At 33.7% G+C, this 20,515-nt stretch overlaps 1 protein-coding gene, 1 non-coding gene and 1 pseudogene across 2 annotated transcripts; 2 read left to right on the top strand and 1 right to left on the bottom strand.

Annotated features, from left to right (window-relative positions):
• The first annotated feature begins 1,802 nt into the window (after positions 1-1,802).
• Positions 1,803-3,331, top strand: LOC120270794 (GRAS family protein RAD1-like). The gene has a single exon (XM_039277860.1). The coding sequence runs from the start codon at positions 1,803-1,805 to the stop codon at positions 3,228-3,230; it is 1,428 nt and encodes a 475-aa protein (XP_039133794.1). The 3' UTR covers positions 3,231-3,331.
• Positions 3,332-8,578: 5,247 nt separating this feature from the next.
• On the top strand, positions 8,579-8,660 carry TRNAS-GCU. Its single transcript has one exon. It is a non-coding gene; the product is annotated as a tRNA-Ser (tRNA).
• A 690-nt stretch (positions 8,661-9,350) lies between these two features.
• LOC120269937 lies at positions 9,351-16,151 on the bottom strand (annotated as a pseudogene).
• Positions 16,152-20,515: the final 4,364 nt, after the last annotated feature.

Raw genomic sequence — 20,515 nt, 5'->3', positions numbered from 1 at the left:
AGATTATCAAGAGTAAGGATCTTGTTATGCCAAGCCAGCCAATTGAAAATGTTGATCTTTCTCGGGCAATTGTTTTTCCAAAAAAATTTTGATATAGGACAGCGCAGTCCACCATCATTTAGAAATCTGTAAAAGGATTTAACCGAGTATACTCCATTTCCCGTCAGCTTCCACCATTTAGTGTCCCTAACATCCCGCTCGGATCTTTGTAGCCTATCTCGGATTACACACACTTCAGGCTCCACAGAGAAAGGCTGCTCAGACAGCAGCCTCCTCAGATCCCACACCAAACCATTTTGCTGGTTCGTAGCTAAGTAAATTTCCGGCCACAACGATCTAGGCGCCCAACCATTTAGCCAATTGTCCTTCCAGAAGAGGGTCTCCTTGCCAGAGTTGATGTTAAAACCGATACATCCTCTAAGAGATGGGAGACATCTGGATACCCCCTTCCAAAAGAAGGAAATTCTGCTGGACTGTCTAGGAAACATGTTCCAACTTGGTCCCCCATAATTGAATAGAATCACCTCCGAACCAATCCAATTTGTATTCGTCGCGAATTTCCACCACCATTTACCCAATAGTGCCTGGTTGAAAATATCCAGGTCTAGGATGCCCCAACCACCTTGATCCCGGGATCGACAAATGTTTTTCCACCTCACCAGCCTACAACTCGGATGATCAATATCGGGGCCGGACCATAAAAAATCTCTCCTGATACGATCTAATGCTTTAATCACCCACTTAGGTAATCTAAAAAGGGACATCCAATAAGTTGGCAGGGCCGTAAGCACTAAATTTACCAGCGTTAGGCGGCCCCCCAGAGAGAGGTGTCTTACTTTCCACGAAGAGAGTCTCTTTTTCATAGTTAAAATAAGTCCCTCCCAGTCCTGTCTACGAGGGCGACGTCCTGAAATCGGTAACCCCAGGTATGTTATAGGAAGGAGGCCCGTAGAGCAGTTAAGCGTAGCTGCCGCGGAATCCAACGGTAGTACCCCCATCCTGGTCGAGTAAAGACAGGTTTTAGAAATTTGCTTCAAGGCCCGTCATACCAGCAAAAATCAAGAGGATTAGCTTCACGATCCTGAGATCCTCCAACCCCCCGGTGGTAAGGACAAGAAGATCATCCGCGTAGTGGAGATTACAACGACTCTGGAAATTCCCCAGCGGCACACCGACCAGGATCTTGGAAGTCAGTGCATGAGTGAACACCATTTACAAAATCTAACCATTTTCGATCACTAAGTTTTTTTTTTTACAAATCACACCATTTACATTATTCACATATATGTCATGTAGTATTTCAACACCCGATTTCTGGCGTGGAACTCTTGTGCCTTACTATTAGGTTATACAAACGTTGGCATTATTTCTTCTTTTGTTTGCAGGCCTCCCATTTACATATGTGCACATATATATAAATTCTTAAATACATACATTAAGAAAAAAAAAAATTTTGTAGTTGAACTAATTATCAAGCTTGACAAACAAATGAGAGGAGTTTTGGAGTATCAGTGAACTTCACCATTGTCTCTCTTATTGTTCTAAGTTATTCTTCTAATTGTCTTTTATTTCACAACCAATCAAATACAACAAATATACATATTTATGTACTTATTTATGCACTTATTTATGCTATCAATTTTCCACACTTTGTATTCATCGCCAACTAAAATAACAGTTTTGTTTTATCTCCTTCTTTTCTTGGACTATATAATAAATTTCTCTCTTCATTCTAATATAAATACAAGCAATGCATTTTTCATTGAGGGGGTTGGCAAGTTACACACAAAGATATGTATCCAATGCCATCATACTTGCATGATGATTCATTATACTTGAATTACATTGATGAAGATGATTCTCCAAACCTCAACATCTCATCAAACAACCCCTTACCATTTCTCCCCACTCTTCACTTGTATTCTCCTCCTCCTCTTCTTCCAATGCCATTCAAGATAGGACATAAGAGATCAAGAAATCAAGAAAGCAATAGTGTAAACACATCGAAGAAACTCCGCTTCCGCGATCATATCAGAAACTTCAAGAAGAAGTTCAAAGAAGAAGATTTGTTGGAGGAAACAGAGGTGGAGGAGGAGGATGAGGATGCTGCGGCAGGCATGCAACTTGTTAAACTTCTTATATCTTGTGCGGAAGCCGTTGCTTGCCGTGACCGTGAGCAAGCTACTAATCTACTCTCTTTACTACGAGCGAATGCGATGGTGCTCGGATCATCTTTTCAACGTGTTGCGTCGTGTTTTGTTCAAGGTCTCACTGACCGCCTCACTCTCGTTCAACCACTCGGTGCCATCACCTGCATCACCCCTTCTCCGGCCTTATCGGAGAAAGAAGATGCCTTGAGTTTGGTCTATGAACTTTGCCCATATATTCAATTTGGTCATTTCATCGCTAACACTTCAATTTTGGAAGCCTTTGAGGGAGAGACTCTAGTCCATATTTTGGACCTAGGCATGACTATGAGCTTGCCTCATGGTCATCAATGGCGCAATCTCCTAAATAGTCTTGCTAGCAAAGCAACACCACCACCACTCCGCATTCGAATCACCGGTATCGGTCCTTCCTCTGATCGTCTTGAAAAAATCGGTGAAGAGTTGGTAATTTACGCGAAAACTCTTGGTATCAATCTCGAGTTTTTCTCCGTGAATGTTAATCTTGAAAACTTGAGCATCGAACAGTTAAAGATCAATGACAATGAGGTGCTAGTTGTGAATAGCATACTGCAACTACATTGCGTGGTGAAGGAAAGCCGCGGAGCTCTCAACTCGGTGTTACAAATGATTCATGAGCTTTCGCCTCGAGTTTTTGTGCTTGTTGAGCAAGATTCAAGTCACAATGGTCCTTTTTTCCTTGGTAGATTTATGGAGGCTTTGCATTATTATTCGGCAATTTTTGATTCAATCGATGTGGTTCTACCAAAGTATGATACTAAGAGAGCGAAAATGGAGCAATTTTATTTTGCTGAAGAGATCAAGAATATTGTGAGTTGTGAGGGACCGGCAAGGGTGGAGAGGCATGAGAGAGTGGATCAATGGCGCAGAAGGATGAGCAGAGCCGGATTTCAGGTTGCACCATTAAAAATGGTGACAGAAGTGAAGCAGTGGCTTACTAAAAAAACCGCCTGTGCTGGGTATACAATTGCAGAAGAGAAAGGGAGTCTTGTGCTTGGATGGAAGTTGAAGTCAATTGTAGCTGCTTCTTGTTGGAAGTGTTAATGCTAATAGTCTCATATCGATTAATTTGATTAATGTCAGTCTTGATATTGTATTTGGAGAAAACAAGAATTAGAGTGGTGAATGACTCATATTGTGTTTATGATCATGAAGCTTGTGTTTGTGCATCGAAAATGTCGAATGAGAAATTCTTCGGTGTTTGTATATTAGTTAGTATTGTTTGTTTAGTTATTTTGGTTAGAGAAAATTTGATGTTCATGTATATAGAGTGGAATTATTGTTTTATTTAATTTATTTTTAATGGATCGTTTATTTATACCAGAAGCAATTTATATGTTCATACATAAGGTAAACATCAACTGCGTATGTCCTTAGAGTTAATGCTCTCTAAAGATATTTGATGATATTCATTAGATAATGATCTAACGAGTTATTACTTGTATAGAAAATAGTTCAAAATTAATGTTGTTTATTGTGCTTGATTACTAATAGTAATATTTAATACTCCCTTCATTTTACTTGTCACATTTACCTAATTCACACCGATTAAGAAAAATTAGTTAAAATTAATTGGTTATTTATATTTTATAAAAAATTCCATTACTTTCTAAAACTACTCCTATCTAAAATTCCATTTAGTGGAGTATATGATTTAATGCTTAGTTAATTGTGATTTATTAAAAATTATATAAGTATATTAAATTAAAAGGTAAATTTAAAATAAAAATTATTTAATGCTGGACAAAATTTTTAATGTGACAAGTAAAAAAAATAAAAAAACAACTCCAAAATATCATATATGTACTATTTTGTACTATGCGTATGTAGCCAGTTGATGTCACAGTTGGATTTACATTTAGCCTTAAAATGTTTTTATATTTGAAATTTAGAAAATCCGGAGACGTTCTTCGATGATATGCTTTATATATATATATATATATGAGAACCCATCATCTAGGGACGTCCCTAGATTTCAAATCTAGGGATGTCCACAATAACGCATTGGATGAAAAATCGACGACTCTTATCATTATGAGCAGATGAAACCGCGTTTCTACAGGTGTTGTCGATGATCATGAACGAGTAAAAAGGTGTCGAGTATTTATATAATCAATCAACCATCGGATGATGATCCAACGAGCTTAGATTTAAAAAAACATCTCAGATTTGAAATCTAGGGGCGTCCCTAGATGATGTTTTCCATATATATATATATATATATATATATATATATATATTACATGCTAATCTTCATAGCAATATTGTTATTTACTTTTTCCAAAAAAATTTTTTTATTATATATATATACCACTAGATAGTCCAATGAAAGCCACAATGAATGGTGTAAAGTCAAATTTTTTGCTCCATAGTACTGTACAAATATACTATTAATATTGTTTAATCAATATTCACATGGTCCATTGTGGGAGGAGTGTATTCTCCAACTTTTAGATTACAAGGCAGGGATTTACAATTATGGGATTATGATCATTGATATATCATATTGAGCACATGTGGCAAGTCCTAATTACCCCATATGTTAGCCCGGCTCACATAGTAAATCTCTAGGATGTCGTTAAGCTACAGTAATAAATGCACCACCGTGATTGCCTGTCCCTTTGACACCCTTTTGTGGGGCAACACTTGTCGCATTCGTATGGTTCATATTTATTTGGCAATCCGTAATTTTTATTTTATTTGTTTGAAGTCTTAAAAATAATTGTTTCTTTATCTCAAATATCTTAACAGCAAATTGAGATACAATGTATGATAAATAAATTCAAAGAAAAACTTGGAAAACAATATTAAGAAGATTAAAAAAAAAAGAAACCAAACCGAAGATGTATGATCAGTTGTATATTATCACTTTATTAATTAAAGTGAACTAATAACAAAATATGTCCACAGATGGCGCAATTAATGATGACTAACTAATCTTAATTAGTCTCCTTAATCATAAACAATACCTAAATAAATGTTCTTATAAACTCATGTAGAGCTGTTCATGTTCTTAATTATTTTTCTTATTATTAACAAATTTTTTTATTAAAAAAAAATATCAATTGTCATAAGTGCACAACAGAAACAAAAAAAATCAAACATTTGGAATCTCAAAATCTCAAAAGATGGCATCTTAATTTTAATTAACGAGTTGTTTATCATCTAATTACAAAGCTCTCAATCACTCTGTGGTGTAATTCGGGGGACCAAGGAATCAATATAAGATGAAGACACCATGAATAAATACATTCTCTCTCTTTATATATATATATATATATATATATGTCTACAATTAAATGACAAACAAAGCCTTCACAAATAATGTCTTTTCTTAACAATGGTTTGAGCTGGCATCATCTTTGTTTAAGAGATCCCTTTCTCTTAATATAGATATATATAAATACAATAATCAAAATTACTAATATACCTTTTTAAAATCATATTTATTTATATATTTTCTGAGTGGAATTTAATTATTTAACTAAAAATTTTTATTAAAAACAAACAATAAGGAGAAAGAATTATGATAAATTTATTTTGTCTTTATATTATAAAGTTTTATTTTTAACTCGAAGATGCATGCATGGATAAGTAAATAAAACTGTTTTGTTGAGTATATAAATAAATATAAATTTTATAGGGCTATATTAGTAATTTTAAATGTATATTTCACCATATATATATGTATGTGAATGCATACAGACACAAGATTAGATTAATGTTCATTAAAGCTTACAAAGATGGGAAGAAACCCATGTTGTGAAAAGATTGGATAAAGTTTCAGATGGCATGATGAAAGTGTGAAGTGGGAGGTCATGGGCTCAAATCTCTCCCAGCAAGATCGCATTCGTCATCGTTCATATACATGCTCACACGAGATTTTCATATTATTCTCATACGCAGACATCCCGGGTTCAGATCTGTTTAAGATCTATTATATTCATAAAAAAAGGCGACTTTGTCGTCTATTATTATAGGATTGAAGAGAGAGCCATGGACCATTGATGAAGATCAAAAGCTCCTTAACTTCATTGTCAACAATGGCATTCATTGTTGGCGTCTTGTTCCAAAGCTTGCTGGTTTTAATCAATCAATCTATCAGTCTTTTTCTATGTATATATATATATATATATATATATTTTCTCTATGGTTGTTAATTAACAAATTAAGATGAATGAAAATGAAGGTTTCATGAGATGTGGGAAGAGTTGTAGGCTAAGATGGATAAATTATCTCCGGCCTGACCTCAAGAGAGAAGAGCTATCAGAAGCCGAAGAAGATCAAATCATCGAGCTTCATTCCCGATTTCTCGTAACAGGTTCGATCATATAAACAAGCTTTGATACCATGTTAAATAAATAGAATTTTTTGTGTCATAATATTATGGTAATGTTTCTTTTTTTAAGGTGGTCGATGATTGCATCGCATTTTCCGGGGAGAAATGATAATGAGATCAAGAATGATTGGAATACAAGAATTAAGAAGAGATTGAAGTTGATTGGCATTGATCCTTTGACTCACAAGCCCATTGAAACAACATCAACAACAACAACAACAACAAAATGTGAAGAAAAAAAAGATGGAAAATTGCTTGGTGATGGCGTGCAAGAATATTATTTTCATTTAATGATGGATGAAAGTGAATGGGAGAGGTAGGATTTGGAAGAGATTAGGAATAATGATAACAATAACTATGATGATTTTTGTTCATCTTATGGATCTTTGAGTGGTGCTAAATCTTGTGTTGAAGATTTTGCATTAAGTTTAAGTGATGCTCTTAATAGTGTTTAATTTCTTCATGGGAAGCATTGTATCATCTTGGAGACGTTTATTCTTTTGGAGAATCACTCATGAATATTTGTAAATGATGTACTATTCTTGTTTAATTAATCTTTTGTGATATAATCCAAAACAATTTATTTCTCTATTGGTTGCTCTCTTTTTTTCTTTTATTTTGAAGACCCTCCAAAGATGTTTCACTCATTTTTTACCCACTTGCAATCTAAAACTATATAAAATCAATTCACAAATAAAATAATTGATGTTGAAAATTATTTTTAAGGTAAGTGATAAAAATTCCAATTTAAATGAGTTAAGCATAATGATAAGATAAGACTTTAGTGGTTAACAGGAGAAACTCTGTGAGGTGTGAGTTATGACATTTGATAGGTATAATTTGCGAACGACCAAATGGTCTATTGGTATTTGGGTCACCGATAGAGCTTTTCACAGAGTGGTGAGAGTTCAGTTCTCGATTGAAGGTACATTTCTGGGAGATGTGAGTGGTAGTTGTGTGCGGTAGTTGTGTGCGGGTGGTCCCAACGCCCATGTGTGTGTAGGCTCCGCCCCCATTTGCTCCATCGAGTCTTGTGCACGTCCCTGATGATTTAGTAGGGCTTTCGGGCTTGTCTGTTCCTCTTGTAAAAAAAATATATAATTTAAATCTTTAACGATTGAATTGGGTGAAAAATGAGATAACCAACAACCCAATTAATGGGTGATGATTAATTAAATTTTTGAAAATTTTGTTTTATCATATATTCTTTGTTTGTTTTGTGCCATTTATGAGCTAATAATAATAATAATAATAATAATAATAATAATAATAATTATTATTATTATTATTATTATTATTATTATTATTATTAGAAAATTAGTTCGATAAAAAAAAACATGGTTTAAAAAATTAATTTTCTATTGGCATTTTTCATATAAATATAAATACAAAATTTGTTTGGATATTATATGTATATATATATGTGGCCAACGACTGTTACATCTATTAGTATCGGATCTTCTATATAAAGGTGTTCGTCTAGCTCAGAGTATAAATCTTAGATTCCGCAAATAAAAGACACAGATATTGTTAAGCTCAATTCCTCAAGTGTGTGGATGTCCCAGACACTTTATTTACATTTATTAAAAAAACGAAAAAAGTTGTATGCGTGTTGGGATGAGTAGGAATTAATCTTGCAATCAATGAAGAGGAGAAAGTTCATAGAGGTTGAGTGCATGCACATTGAGATGTGATGATGCATTGAACCTTTAAAAGAAAGCAAGCCATATGTTTATAAGTCATCTTCAATTCCTCACCTTGGACAAAAGAACAACATGCTGGCAGACATGAGGACATGGATATTTATAGCAAAATTTGGTGAATTGAATTTGATACTAGTATTTGGAATTTATAATTCAACGGTTGTGCCTCTTCGTGGAAGCATGGCAAAACCATACAATATACAATATATATATATATATAAACCTTGAGAGAGAGAGAGAGGGGTTATCTTATATGTATACATTCCTTGAAATGCTAATAATCAAAATATAAATGATTTTTTCATTAGATAAAACATGATTATATTATAAAGATACTAACTCGTCACAACGTCGCTTTGGCCGAGTGGTTAAGGCGTGTGCCTGCTAAGTACATGGGGTTTCCCCGCGAGAGTTCGAATCTCTCAGGCGACGAATTATTTTTTTGTCATTTTATGTTTTGTTTTAAAATATTTAATTATGTTTCTATCCTTATTTTATTATTATTATTTTTATTTATACCAGATATGCATGAAATGAAAATCAGGAAATTGTAAGTCTACGTGATGAAGTGGGGGAAATGCCACTTCACTAAAATGGAGAAAAAGTGTTTGTTTGTCAAAAAGTAATAATAAAACTGGAGAATTTAAGTGTTAGATGAAATTCTATAGCTCATAAATGACTTTAGCAGTTAAATAAAGTGAGTTTTTATAGATTGACTCATTTCCTCTTACTTTATTAATAAAAATACATAAAGTGGATTTAGTTCAAAATCCATTTTAGTCAGAAATGGAAGAAGTGTCACTTCCCCAACTTTAGCACAAATGAACATAAAAAGTGGAAAAATCAGACCATTTCCCCCCACTTTCGCCCAGTTTCCCATAAATGAATGCCCCCTTACTGTACCAGAAATGTAAATTGAATATCAAATCGCAAAAAATTATAAAATGATTAGTTTGTACCTTTCTCGCAATGTCATGCTTTATCTACCAATTTGAACAATGCTACTTCCATCAGTTTCTTTTGCTTGCAACACTTTGTCTCCCTCTCTACCCTTGTACCCCTTTTTTTTTTTTTAATCCTTTAACAAAGCTGTGACTTAGTTGGAGTGGAACATCAGAGTTCTTTAAAAGTAACAATAAAAAATTAAAAAGGAAATTTTGATACTTGTTGCAGAGTACAAATTTGGCATTATCAATGTCACTCCAGTGGTTTTAGTTCAAGTAGAACACCCGGAGTTCTTGAAAAAAAAAACATGCAAAAATTAAGTAATAGATGAGCCAGTGATCTCTAGCTCTCTCTCAAGAGCACAAAAAATGTATGAACAACAGGTCTAATGCAGCATTTGGTATGCAGTTGGTAGCATCTCAGAAATCATTGGACTCGACGATTTTGACGACACACTCATCCCCGATCTTCTGGAAAACTACCACGCGATGGTGATCCTTTATCACACTGATTGATTTGCCATATTTTATGGCCTGTTTTATGTTGTCATCACTTGAGCTCGCTGCGTCACCCTGTCATGCCAAGAATACGAAATAGTATGAGAAAAGAAGGAACTCCCGGTTTTCTTGTCCTATTAATATCAATTCAGTTCAGTAAAATTCCAACAAAAAAAAGTTTGAAAGGTAAACAAGTAGTTCACAGCTTTGACTAAGATCTACTTACAATGTCAATGCACAGCTCAGGATTATTTAAGGAGCTTAATGAGGTATTTAGACAGAAGTTCTCAGATATCATTATCAGTTATTCAAAACATAATAGATTTCAGTTATTGGTTAGAGGGCATACCTTACTAGGGCCACCAAGTATGGGAAAGATTCCTCGCATGGTGAGACATTGCCTAGCCTGAAGGAAAGATAACAATGGTAAATGCAAATTATTTATTTATCATATTAAACTAAACAAAGCAATAAATGAGATCCCTAGATCAACTTTCCAAGTAAAAGAGGTCATAGTTGTGTTACCTGTGTAGTGCCAAAGCTCAATACTGAAGAATCTGTGTTAGAGGATGACATGACAATAGCCAGCACAGGCATTGGAGGCCGATATTTTGCAACAAGCCTAAACCAAACAAAATTGCAGGAACTCAAACTTATTCCTGATATGCAGACTTTCTAAAATAGAAACAAAACTAGTTTCAATAAAGAAGTTGGTGTTTATAATGCACTGTAGATTATCCACTTTTAGCAATACTTGTATGTATAAAGAAGCCAAAGAAATCACCTGGCAGCTCTCCCAGAAGAAGTGAACACGACAATGACTGGAGCCCTGACTTTGATTGCAGCACGAACCTGAAATAAAGCACCGCATAGTATTTATAATTCATACAAATAAATGTGCAGAAGGACAACCACTATGTTGAACCAAAACAAGAGTTTTACCGCAGAAGATGCCATAGATTCTGCTTGTGACATTGGTTCTCCAACATGCTTAGATATTCTTTTAAATTGCTGGTTTTGATTATAAACACATTCAGCCTGCAATCAGAAAAACTATGGTAAGCCTATTTGGCAACGTTCTGGCTTAGATGTCTGACTATTAGATCACACATGACCATATTTAGGATGATTGTGTTGTTCATCCAAAAACCAATTCTCATGGTATTAATTAGATGTAGAAACTCACTTCAGCACAAATTCTACCAACAGTTTGAACAGTCTCAACAGGATAGAGACCACGCAGTGTCTCTGCGCCTAATAAAATACCATCAGTCCCTGCATTGAAAGCAATCATTTTCAATAAGTCACATTTTACTAACTCTGCATGCATGCAGATCGAAAGATGAAGTGCAGCACACAAACCATCCAGAACAGCATTTGCTACATCAGTAGCTTCTGCCCGAGTAGGCCGCAGATTGTCAGTCATACTATCCACTACTCTCGTGATTATGGCTGGTTTGCCAGCCATGTTGCATTTGTCAACAGCGGATTTTTGAAATAAAAAGACCTGTAGATCAAAATTTTGCAAGACTTTATAGATACAGCAGTAAAAACCACATGAAATGTCACGCAAAGAAATTTTCAAATTGAGAAGTCCATTGTTATGACCAAATTATTTAAGATTTACAGTCTCACTGCTTGTGAAAGAGAAGATTTAGATAAATGTGTGTATGCTACAGATCTATTGACAAAACCTTGGAGTTGAATTACAAATCATGAGAAAGGCCAAAAACCAACCAGAATATTTTTCATGTAAACTATGTTAAACAAACTTGCAATAGTATTGCAAATAACATAGGAAACCAAACCAGAGAAATGTGAACTATACTTAGAGTGAACAATAACCCCAGAAGTCTTACTTTTTCCGGTGGGAGATCTATCCCTAAATTGCCTCTAGATAGAATTATCCCATCTGCTTCTTGGAGGATCTCATCAAAATGTTTCAGTCCCTGAAGAAATGGTGTATGTAAACAATTAGAAAACACTTATATTTAAAGATTTATTTTATATGCTCAACATCTATTTAAAAAAATAGAAAAGTATATGCTAGCAATAGAAGCCAAACATGTAGAATGTGCCTTTCAAGGCTTGAATTCATAGAATATATTTTAATGAACAAGGAAAAAAGAAATAAGGTAATGCCAGGAAAAATAACTGCTCTCACCTCCGCATTTTCAACTTTGGCAAAAATCAGAGTTTTGTGAAGATTATGAGCTTCAAGAAAAGCCCTAAGCTGTATATCAAAAAATAAAAAATAAAATAAATAAAGATGAGGATTTTCTCAATGAAAAGTAAATAAAATACATATCAGATACCAGCTATGCATAAGAATATGCATTTTATATCCATATATTCAAAGACAAATACAGATAAATCAGAACCTGAAATTGATGTGCACATTTCTTAAAATGCTACAGATGTTAATCGGATAGCTAAAATATTTATATTATTTTAGAAAATGGGGATACCAATTAATATGGCAAGTAATATGATGCAATATTTTTAAAGTGCTTTGAAACAAGCATCGAATATCTAGTAAGGGTTCATCACATCCACCATAAAGTAGAAAGCCTCAAGAATCTTTCAATTGGAACTTGTAAAGAACATGGAAAGAAGGAAAATCTAAATTTGACGTAAAGAATGGAAACTGAATCTGCCAAACTCAGATTCAGCTGGACATTTTTGGCCAGCTTTTCATCTAAGCTGTTGACAAGAAAACAGAAAATAATAATATCCATTTAAGAATTAAAAACAATCTCAATAATGTTACTACTGGATGATGAATATCTCTTCCTCTCTCACAAGACATCATGTCCACACCCGTGAAGATGGTATAAAACAAACAAACAGTTGCTTAAAAGGGAAAACCAGCACTAATCAAGTCACAAAAATTAAAGCTTGAAGCACATAAATTCCACCAATATAGTCTCCAGCTTAACAAGCTGGAGTCATAACCACCCTGACAGAGTATCAACTAGTGGTTGCTCTTCTCTTCCTACCTAAAGAGCAGAGCTGCATCAGGTTTGCAGCATACATGTAAGGCAATATGGACATCAGCATCATTGTCTTTGCCAAGGGTCTAACTAAAAGGCCTATATTGATTTAAGTAGAATTCGTCATGATTATATTTTGCAGCACTGTGTTATTACTTGCATAAGAGTTGAGGCATATAATTAACTCAAGAGTGAGGGCTACAGCAAAGTGATGATTAAGTGAATTCATTTGTGTCAAGCTTCCACACATGTTTTTGATATCAAATTGAAAATAAGCTTACCTCCCGCACATCTTCAACGTGGCGAGTGTATGAAAGGGAAATGATATCAACTTCATTATGAAGACCCCAAGTAGATATAGCCTAGTAGAATCAAATACCAGAATAAATATTTTTAATCAGTTTTATTATTTTTATTTTTATTTCAAGAACAAAAGCTATCACAACTTCGAAAACGAACCAAGAAAATAATTACAAAACCCAGTTGGATATCTTATAAAGACAAAAATCATTGGATGAACTCAAAATCAAATAAAACAGGCTTTCCCTAAAAGAACATGAACAAATTATACACAATGGCCATCTTTTATTTTACTGCATCATGGTTTATCCACTTTCATTTGAAGAAAAACTACTTGTCTAAATGGCAAATATGGTAGGATATGTTCATAGTAGTAAAATGGAATTTTACTCACATACAATGAGTCTGGCTTTAAGTGGCCTTGACACAAGGAATTCAAGCAGAAAAGGAACTACTTAAATATTAGAGCAGAATATTCATCATCAAAAAAGAAGTAGAAAATTAAGTTCTAAAACATTGACAAAAATATTTTCCAATACAAAAATGACACTTGCTATACAGCTAAAGCTTATGTATGTATGCATGCATGTAAAGCTAAATGAAACTTGCTCTACAGCTAAAGCTTTGTGTGAGTGTGTGTGTGCGTGTGTGAAGATGGGATATAGTGTGATCTTAAATAACTCATACAACCAGGCATATTCTCACCACAAACCGCAACAAAACAGCAATACAAGTTTAATCAAAATTCATTTAACATTTAGAGAAACTTCATATCATGCTGTATTCATGTCAAAGAATATATAATTTTTTACTGATATTCATCTTTCAAGTTGTGCATCTAAATAGTAACCAAAGTAATCAGGGTTACCTGCTTATCAGAGCTAGACAGGGTAGGCAAATCAATATGCACTTGTGATACATGCATTGTGAAAATGAAGCCTGCAAGTGTGGCACTGTTCTTCACTAGGCAGATTATGTCTTCACCATTAGTTTCAACCACCTAAAAAACAAAATCCAATAGATGAACCTATGAAAATAAATTCAAAAATATCCTTGACTCTAATAACAAATATTAAGCAAAAACATCAATAGACTTCCTAACCTCAAGCTCATACGGATGTTGTTTCACTTCCTGTGTAAAGGTATTGCCCAATAAAAATTGTGTCACCCTTTTTTTAACTGCCTGCAATAGATATAGAAAATTGCAAACAATCGGTTGAAGTGAATACAAGAAAAGAACAACCCATTTGATGCCATAGCTCAAGTATTCTGGGGCAGCTTGTCTAGACAATGCTCTGTCTATTTACACATCAGAAACTCTTACAAAATCTATTTCAACCAAATTTAAAGAGATTTCTAGCACTTTATAGGGAAATCACAACTACTGGATTTGAAAATCAGATGTTATATTACGAGGCATAAACACATTACTAAATATTTTCAACAGAAAAACCATGATTTTTGTCATGAAATAAGCAACCCACAATTTCTGGACAAGTGTCACAACCAGCAAGCATACCTTGGCAAGGCCAGAATAATTCACAGGTAAGACTTCAGCTGATGGAACTTTGGAAAGATCTGGAGTAATAACAACAGTAGCATCGGCTATCAACTCAATCGGATTTCCATTTTCATTGAAAACCTGAAGTTCTGGGCCCATAGTATCTAGCATAACCTGAAAAGTAAGGAATAATAAATACTCAAAGATGACTTCATCAGCATTAACATGAACCACAATTTTAATCCATTCCAAAATAAGCGATCACTGATCACAAATAAGGCAATGCAAGTTCTCACAAAATAAATAATTAATTACATGCAGATCTATTCTTGACAATATTTTCCATACAAAATTAATTCCTAACAATACAGAAATTTAGCAATCGTTAAAGTAGTAAGATGATACTAGAACTCAAAACAAGGAATCATAAAAAATAAAAAATAATACAATACTCCTCACTTGGATGTTTCAAATCACAAGTATTTTTCTAAAAATGCAAAACAAGATTCCTGAAATCTGCATAAATGAATTCTCTTCACCTCCATACATGGCTGTTATTATTTGTATAAAAATATGTTGTTGCATTTAATAAAAATTTTATCACCATTGACTCCAAGTGCACCATATAAAAGGAACCATTAAAGTAGCTTTGGTCTTATGACAGTATAAAGAACTTTAAACAGCATAATGTTCTCCTCTCTTCTTAAAATAGACAGGCATTGCTATGGTGATACTTGAACAATGAATCTGATTCCCAAGAGTAGCAACTGACAAGCATCAAATTTTAATTGAAAAATCGAGAATCATTGAGGGAGCAGAATAACTTACAGCACATAACTTCTTCACATTCTCCGAAGCTGTTCTTAAGTTATCAAGAGTCTCTTGATGGTAATCCGCATTTAACCAAGAAAAATCAAAGCGAGCAACTGTGACATCCAAAACATAGGAAAATTTTTATACAAACATATATACGATTATAAAACATTAATATTTTGGAAATTTTGCATCAGTAGTAGCATTGCAAAGAGATGCATTTATTAAAGCAAAAAATGTGGGCTTTCACCATTATAGATCCAACAGCATGTCAGCCACTTCACACATATATATGTTACCTTTTCTAACAATCTCCAACATATACTTAATTGAGTTAATTCAAGGGCCATGAGTGCAAATACATGGAATATTTAAGGAGGCATCATATTCAAAGAAAAACTTAAAAAGTAATCAACTTTCAAGTGCACGCATAGAGATTCTATTCTTCCAAACCTGACATCCCAGCTGTTAAGCACGCCTCAATCACTTCCACAGAACGTGATTTCGGCCCCAGAGTCCCAACAATTTTGGTGAGCGACGAGAAAAACCCCTGCGATTTCCAAAAATCACATACGAATTTTACAAATCTCAATGCTCCCGATCAAGTTATTCTCAAATTCACCTCTCATAAAACCTAAAATCATATCTATAATAAATCCAAACACCAAAATACCTAAAAAATGATAAATTTGATAAAGAAAAACCAGAAAAAAGGAAAAAGAAATTGATCTCACAGGCTTCAAGGACTTGAGAACGGAAGCTAGCCGCACCGGCTCATCGATCAGCATGTGGCCTCCTTGCATCTTGATCCTTGAAGAGAACCAAGGAAAAAAAAATTAGGGTTTGATTGCGATCGAGAGAAAGAGAGGAACACTTGGTAAAGAAGCGGAAATGGAGGGAAATCGGATGCTTATTTATAGGAAAATTGGGACAATCTGAACCGTAGATCTCATCTTGGGATACATACAAGATTTCCGAATCTTAAAACTAAGGTAGCAGTTAGCTGCAACGACCCGCACGTGCTCTTGGAATCGAACGGTCGTGATCTCAAAATCTCACATGCGGAATAGCATGGTGGTAATACCGAGTTTGAAATTATGACATAAAATGAAATTGTTTGATATTTAAGTGGGAAAAGATTTTGTCTAAGTGCACTTGTACTGGTGTTGTAGAGCTTTTATCTCCTCGCCAGCATCATTTTTGGACACATGATTTGTTCATACTTATTAATATATATATATATAAATATGATATTTAATAAGGTCCAAATATATAAAATTAATAAAGTAATGAAACTAATAATTCATAAAAATTACTTCCTCTATTTCGTTTTACTCACCTATTTTAACTAATTCATATAAGTAAAAATTAGTTAAAATTAATTTATAATTTAAAATTTATAAAAAATTATATTAACTTTTTACTTGCATCAACTGCTTAGATAATTTTCTCATGCGGTGCAGTTCCAAAATAAGCAATTATTTCTCGATTGAGGCATTACAAAAATAAGTTTTTGGAGAAATATAAGTGGTGCTCTCTTGCATCTATGACCACTCCACCTGGTAGCAAAGAACCAATACATAGCTTAATAATTTTCTATCTTACTTGTGTTTGAGAGGTCTTGAATTCAAAATTTTTCAAGCACGCAAAAAAATCAAAAGATGGTTGTCGCAAGTTTGTCAAAAAACTTTGTCAAGATGTCCCATATCCTTTTCTTATACCTAGCTCTTGCGAATTTTATATAAATCTCCGCATCCCCACAAGCCATATGCGACCATGCTATAGACCCAAAGTGGCTAATTTCCATTGTTGAAGAAATAAAAGAAAATATTGGAAAAGTATAAATTCTAGAAGTTATAAAGATTTTAGATATGAACTTTCACAAGTAAGGAATCAAGGCATAGTCTAGTGGTTTCTGTTAAGTCTAATGTCGTGGATTGGTATTATATGACAAGCCAAATGATGACATGGCATGAGGATGATGATGTGGCAAAGGATGAGGTCATGGCATGTGATGAAGATCTAGGTAGAGATTTTATAAAGATCAAGGTTGAAGATTTTATTGGGTAGATATTCCTCTCAATACAATCATGTGATGATAAACTATTTTTGGTAAGTGCATCAAGACTATAAGATCTCTTCAAAAAATGGTAAGTTTTATTTTAGGTATGATTATCTATCCTTGGTAAGATACGGGATGATTATTCATATCTTTGATAGAGCTCCTTTTTAGAAAGATCTATTTGAAGAGAGAAGAATATTCTATTATTGGCAAGAGTTCAAGATCATGATGATTATATGAAGCTATTAAAAGACACAAGTTAAACTTGGTATGAAGCTATTAGAAGACACAAGATTTAGTTTGGTATGAAGCTATTTGAAGACACAAACTAAATAAAGACATGCCAAGGAGATTATCAAGACCATATTTAGCAACTCAATTTCAAGGAAAATCCAAGAGCTATCTATGGGCGGAACTATTCATGGAGACTAGTCATGTGTGGAGATTGTTTGAAAATTGCATGAGATATGATTAGAGATTTGGAGATCCAAGCGTGGATGATTGGAGATCATGCTTGAAAATATTGAAGGCTAAACTTGGATGAAGATGAGATCAAGTTTAGTAACAATATTTCATGTGCCAAAAGATCATTTGAAAAACCAAACTTGGGCCAAGTTTGGAAAGAAGATCGTGAGATCTTCGGTGACTATCTTTGGTGAGATAGTCGTGTGTGCCTTGGTGGGCACGCCCCTCGGGAGAGGGAGACCTTATGAAATGACATGAGGAAGGAAGCAGCTTCAAGTAGGAGGAGCTCGGGTAGAGTCAATCAGCACGAGGCGGATCAAGAAACCGGAGGTCAAGGTCACAGATTCGAGAGCATCTAGCTAGAACTCGACCATGTTCGATAGGTAGGTCATGTTGCAAGCTCGGGTGTTGCGAACATCTAACATCGGAAGGTGTCCAAGTTAGGGAAGCTCGCTGAGAATTCTAAAAAGAGATAATCAGACTAGACGTCGAGTGCGCTATATAAGAGATCCAACTCGAAAGATTTAGGATGAGCTAAACAAAGTGAGAAACTCTTCTGTGAGAGTTGAGAGTGTGGTCGCTTGGGCAATCTTGAGAGGATATTCTTTGTATTGAGAAAGTAAGTGAGTGTTGTACTCCTTGTTCCTATACCTCTTTTAGTGGATTGTTTCTCCGGGCCTGACCCTCCAGATGTATGCAAGGTTGTGCCGAACTGAGTTACCAATTTGCTCGTCTCCTTTATCTTGTTTTGATTGTGTGTGAGTATTTGAGTGAACTTAGCACATCACACCCCCACCGGAACCATCATTTTCCTACATTGCTTGTGTTTGAGAGGTGCCAATTTATCAAAAAAGCTTTCACAAACAATATACGAAATATAAAAGACGAAAGACTTTTGCAAATTACTGTTCATACCTTCTAGCTGCCATAAACATGTTAAATTGTTCAAGATACAACTTTAATCACTTATACAAATAATATTCTATTTTAAAATATTGGCAACATCCTATTTAATACACATCAGATAAAAACCAAACATATCATTGGATTTGATTCAATTCAAAAGTATATAATGTTAGGATGAGAGATCCAAACTTATATATCCAAATTCACATTAACTAACCGAAAACTATTATTGATTTGCATGCTAATCTTTTATAATTTAATAAAAAATTATTAATATGATTTGCATGCTGATTATCATAAATATAATCTAAAATTGGTTTTGAACTATATCATTATTGATTTGCATGCTAATCAAGTAATCTTTTATGAGGTTGATTTAGATGTAATGTAATAGGTGTAGTGGCCAATGTGTTTTTTACACATATAACAAAAATATATTAAAATATAATAATTTTTCCATAATACCCTTGTCTTTTCTATTAAATTACTCGTCTCAATGCTCTTTGGGACAGAGTGGAAGAACAGAGGAGATATCTAAACAAAGAAAAGGATCCAATTACTTCTAAAAAAAATTGAACGAGAAGTCGTATGAAGTGAAAATCTAATGTACGGTTATGTAGAATGACAGTAGGAGTGAATTATCTGTCAACTTTTCCACTATCACCCCAAAAAAATGGTTTTTTTTTTTAAAAAAAAAATTGTTTTTTTAATTAATTACTAGAATAGATATTTTTAGAATTATTTACCAAACTAGGCATTTTTATTTTTTTAATATTAAATTTTAAATTTTTTAATAGCTGTGGGTTCCACTGGTTTTTTAATATTAAAATTTTATTTTTTTTAAAATCGACAGGTCCCACTAGTTTTTTAATATTAAAATTTGTATTTTTAAAACTGGAATGGGTCCTACTAGTTTTTTTTTAATTAAAAATAATTTTTACACTAAATCTCTTATCATTTTCATAAAAATTTTTTTTACAACTAGCTTTTATTTCCCACTTCTACTTTCACTAAAAATAAACTCACTCGATATTATTAATGAACGAAAAACAATTACATATATTATAAAAGTTATTCAACAAATACAATATTTAAATTATATTACTGATATACGACTTGGGACCAAATGCGTTTCGGACAATTTCAACGACTATGACCTGCATTCATGACATGATCACAACGCTGTACCGACCGCCTCCCTTATGTCATCTCATTACGAATTCTGATGGATTTTGGGTGTCCTAAAAGTGGTATTCGTATTGTAAAATCCTTACAGAGACGTGGATCATTATAGGGGTTCCAGTATCTCTCGTTTGACATTGGTTGAAACTCTTTATAATATACATTAAAAAAATTGTCGCAGTCCTATAAACATTATCTACGTATGCTCGCCAATGTAGATGAATGTATGCACACGCTAGCGAAAACATAGCGACAAGGAAAAATGAAATGTTTGAAACTCACCGCAGTCACACCATTGTTTTCTTAAATCAATGCAGAATCGCTACCTATACCACCATGACCGAGGTGGTGCCATTTCATCTACCATGAAAGTAGAAGTGGGAATAAAACTAATCAGAAAAAAATTTTTATGAAACGATAAGAGATTTAGTCAGAAAATTGCTTTTTAATTGAAAAAACTAAGTATGACTCATCCCGGTTTTAAAAAATATAAATTTTAATATTAAAAAAACTAGTGGAACTCACTGATTTAAAATAAAATTTTAATATTAAAAAAATCAGTGGAAATCCCATATCTATTAAAAAAATTTAAAATTTAATATTAAAAAAAATAAAAATGCTTA

The sequence above is a fragment of the Dioscorea cayenensis genome, chromosome 10 (assembly GCF_009730915.1).
Source record: "Dioscorea cayenensis subsp. rotundata cultivar TDr96_F1 chromosome 10, TDr96_F1_v2_PseudoChromosome.rev07_lg8_w22 25.fasta, whole genome shotgun sequence".
NCBI classification, from domain to species: Eukaryota; Viridiplantae; Streptophyta; class Magnoliopsida; order Dioscoreales; family Dioscoreaceae; genus Dioscorea; species Dioscorea cayenensis.
The sequence above is the reverse complement of the archived record's forward strand: the minus strand, read 5'-3'. Positions and strand labels throughout refer to the sequence as shown.

Excerpts from the sequence above, each read along its gene's own strand:
- LOC120270794 (XM_039277860.1), top strand. The coding sequence starts at position 1,803 with ATGCCATCATACTTGCATGATGATTCATTATACTTGAATTACATTGAT.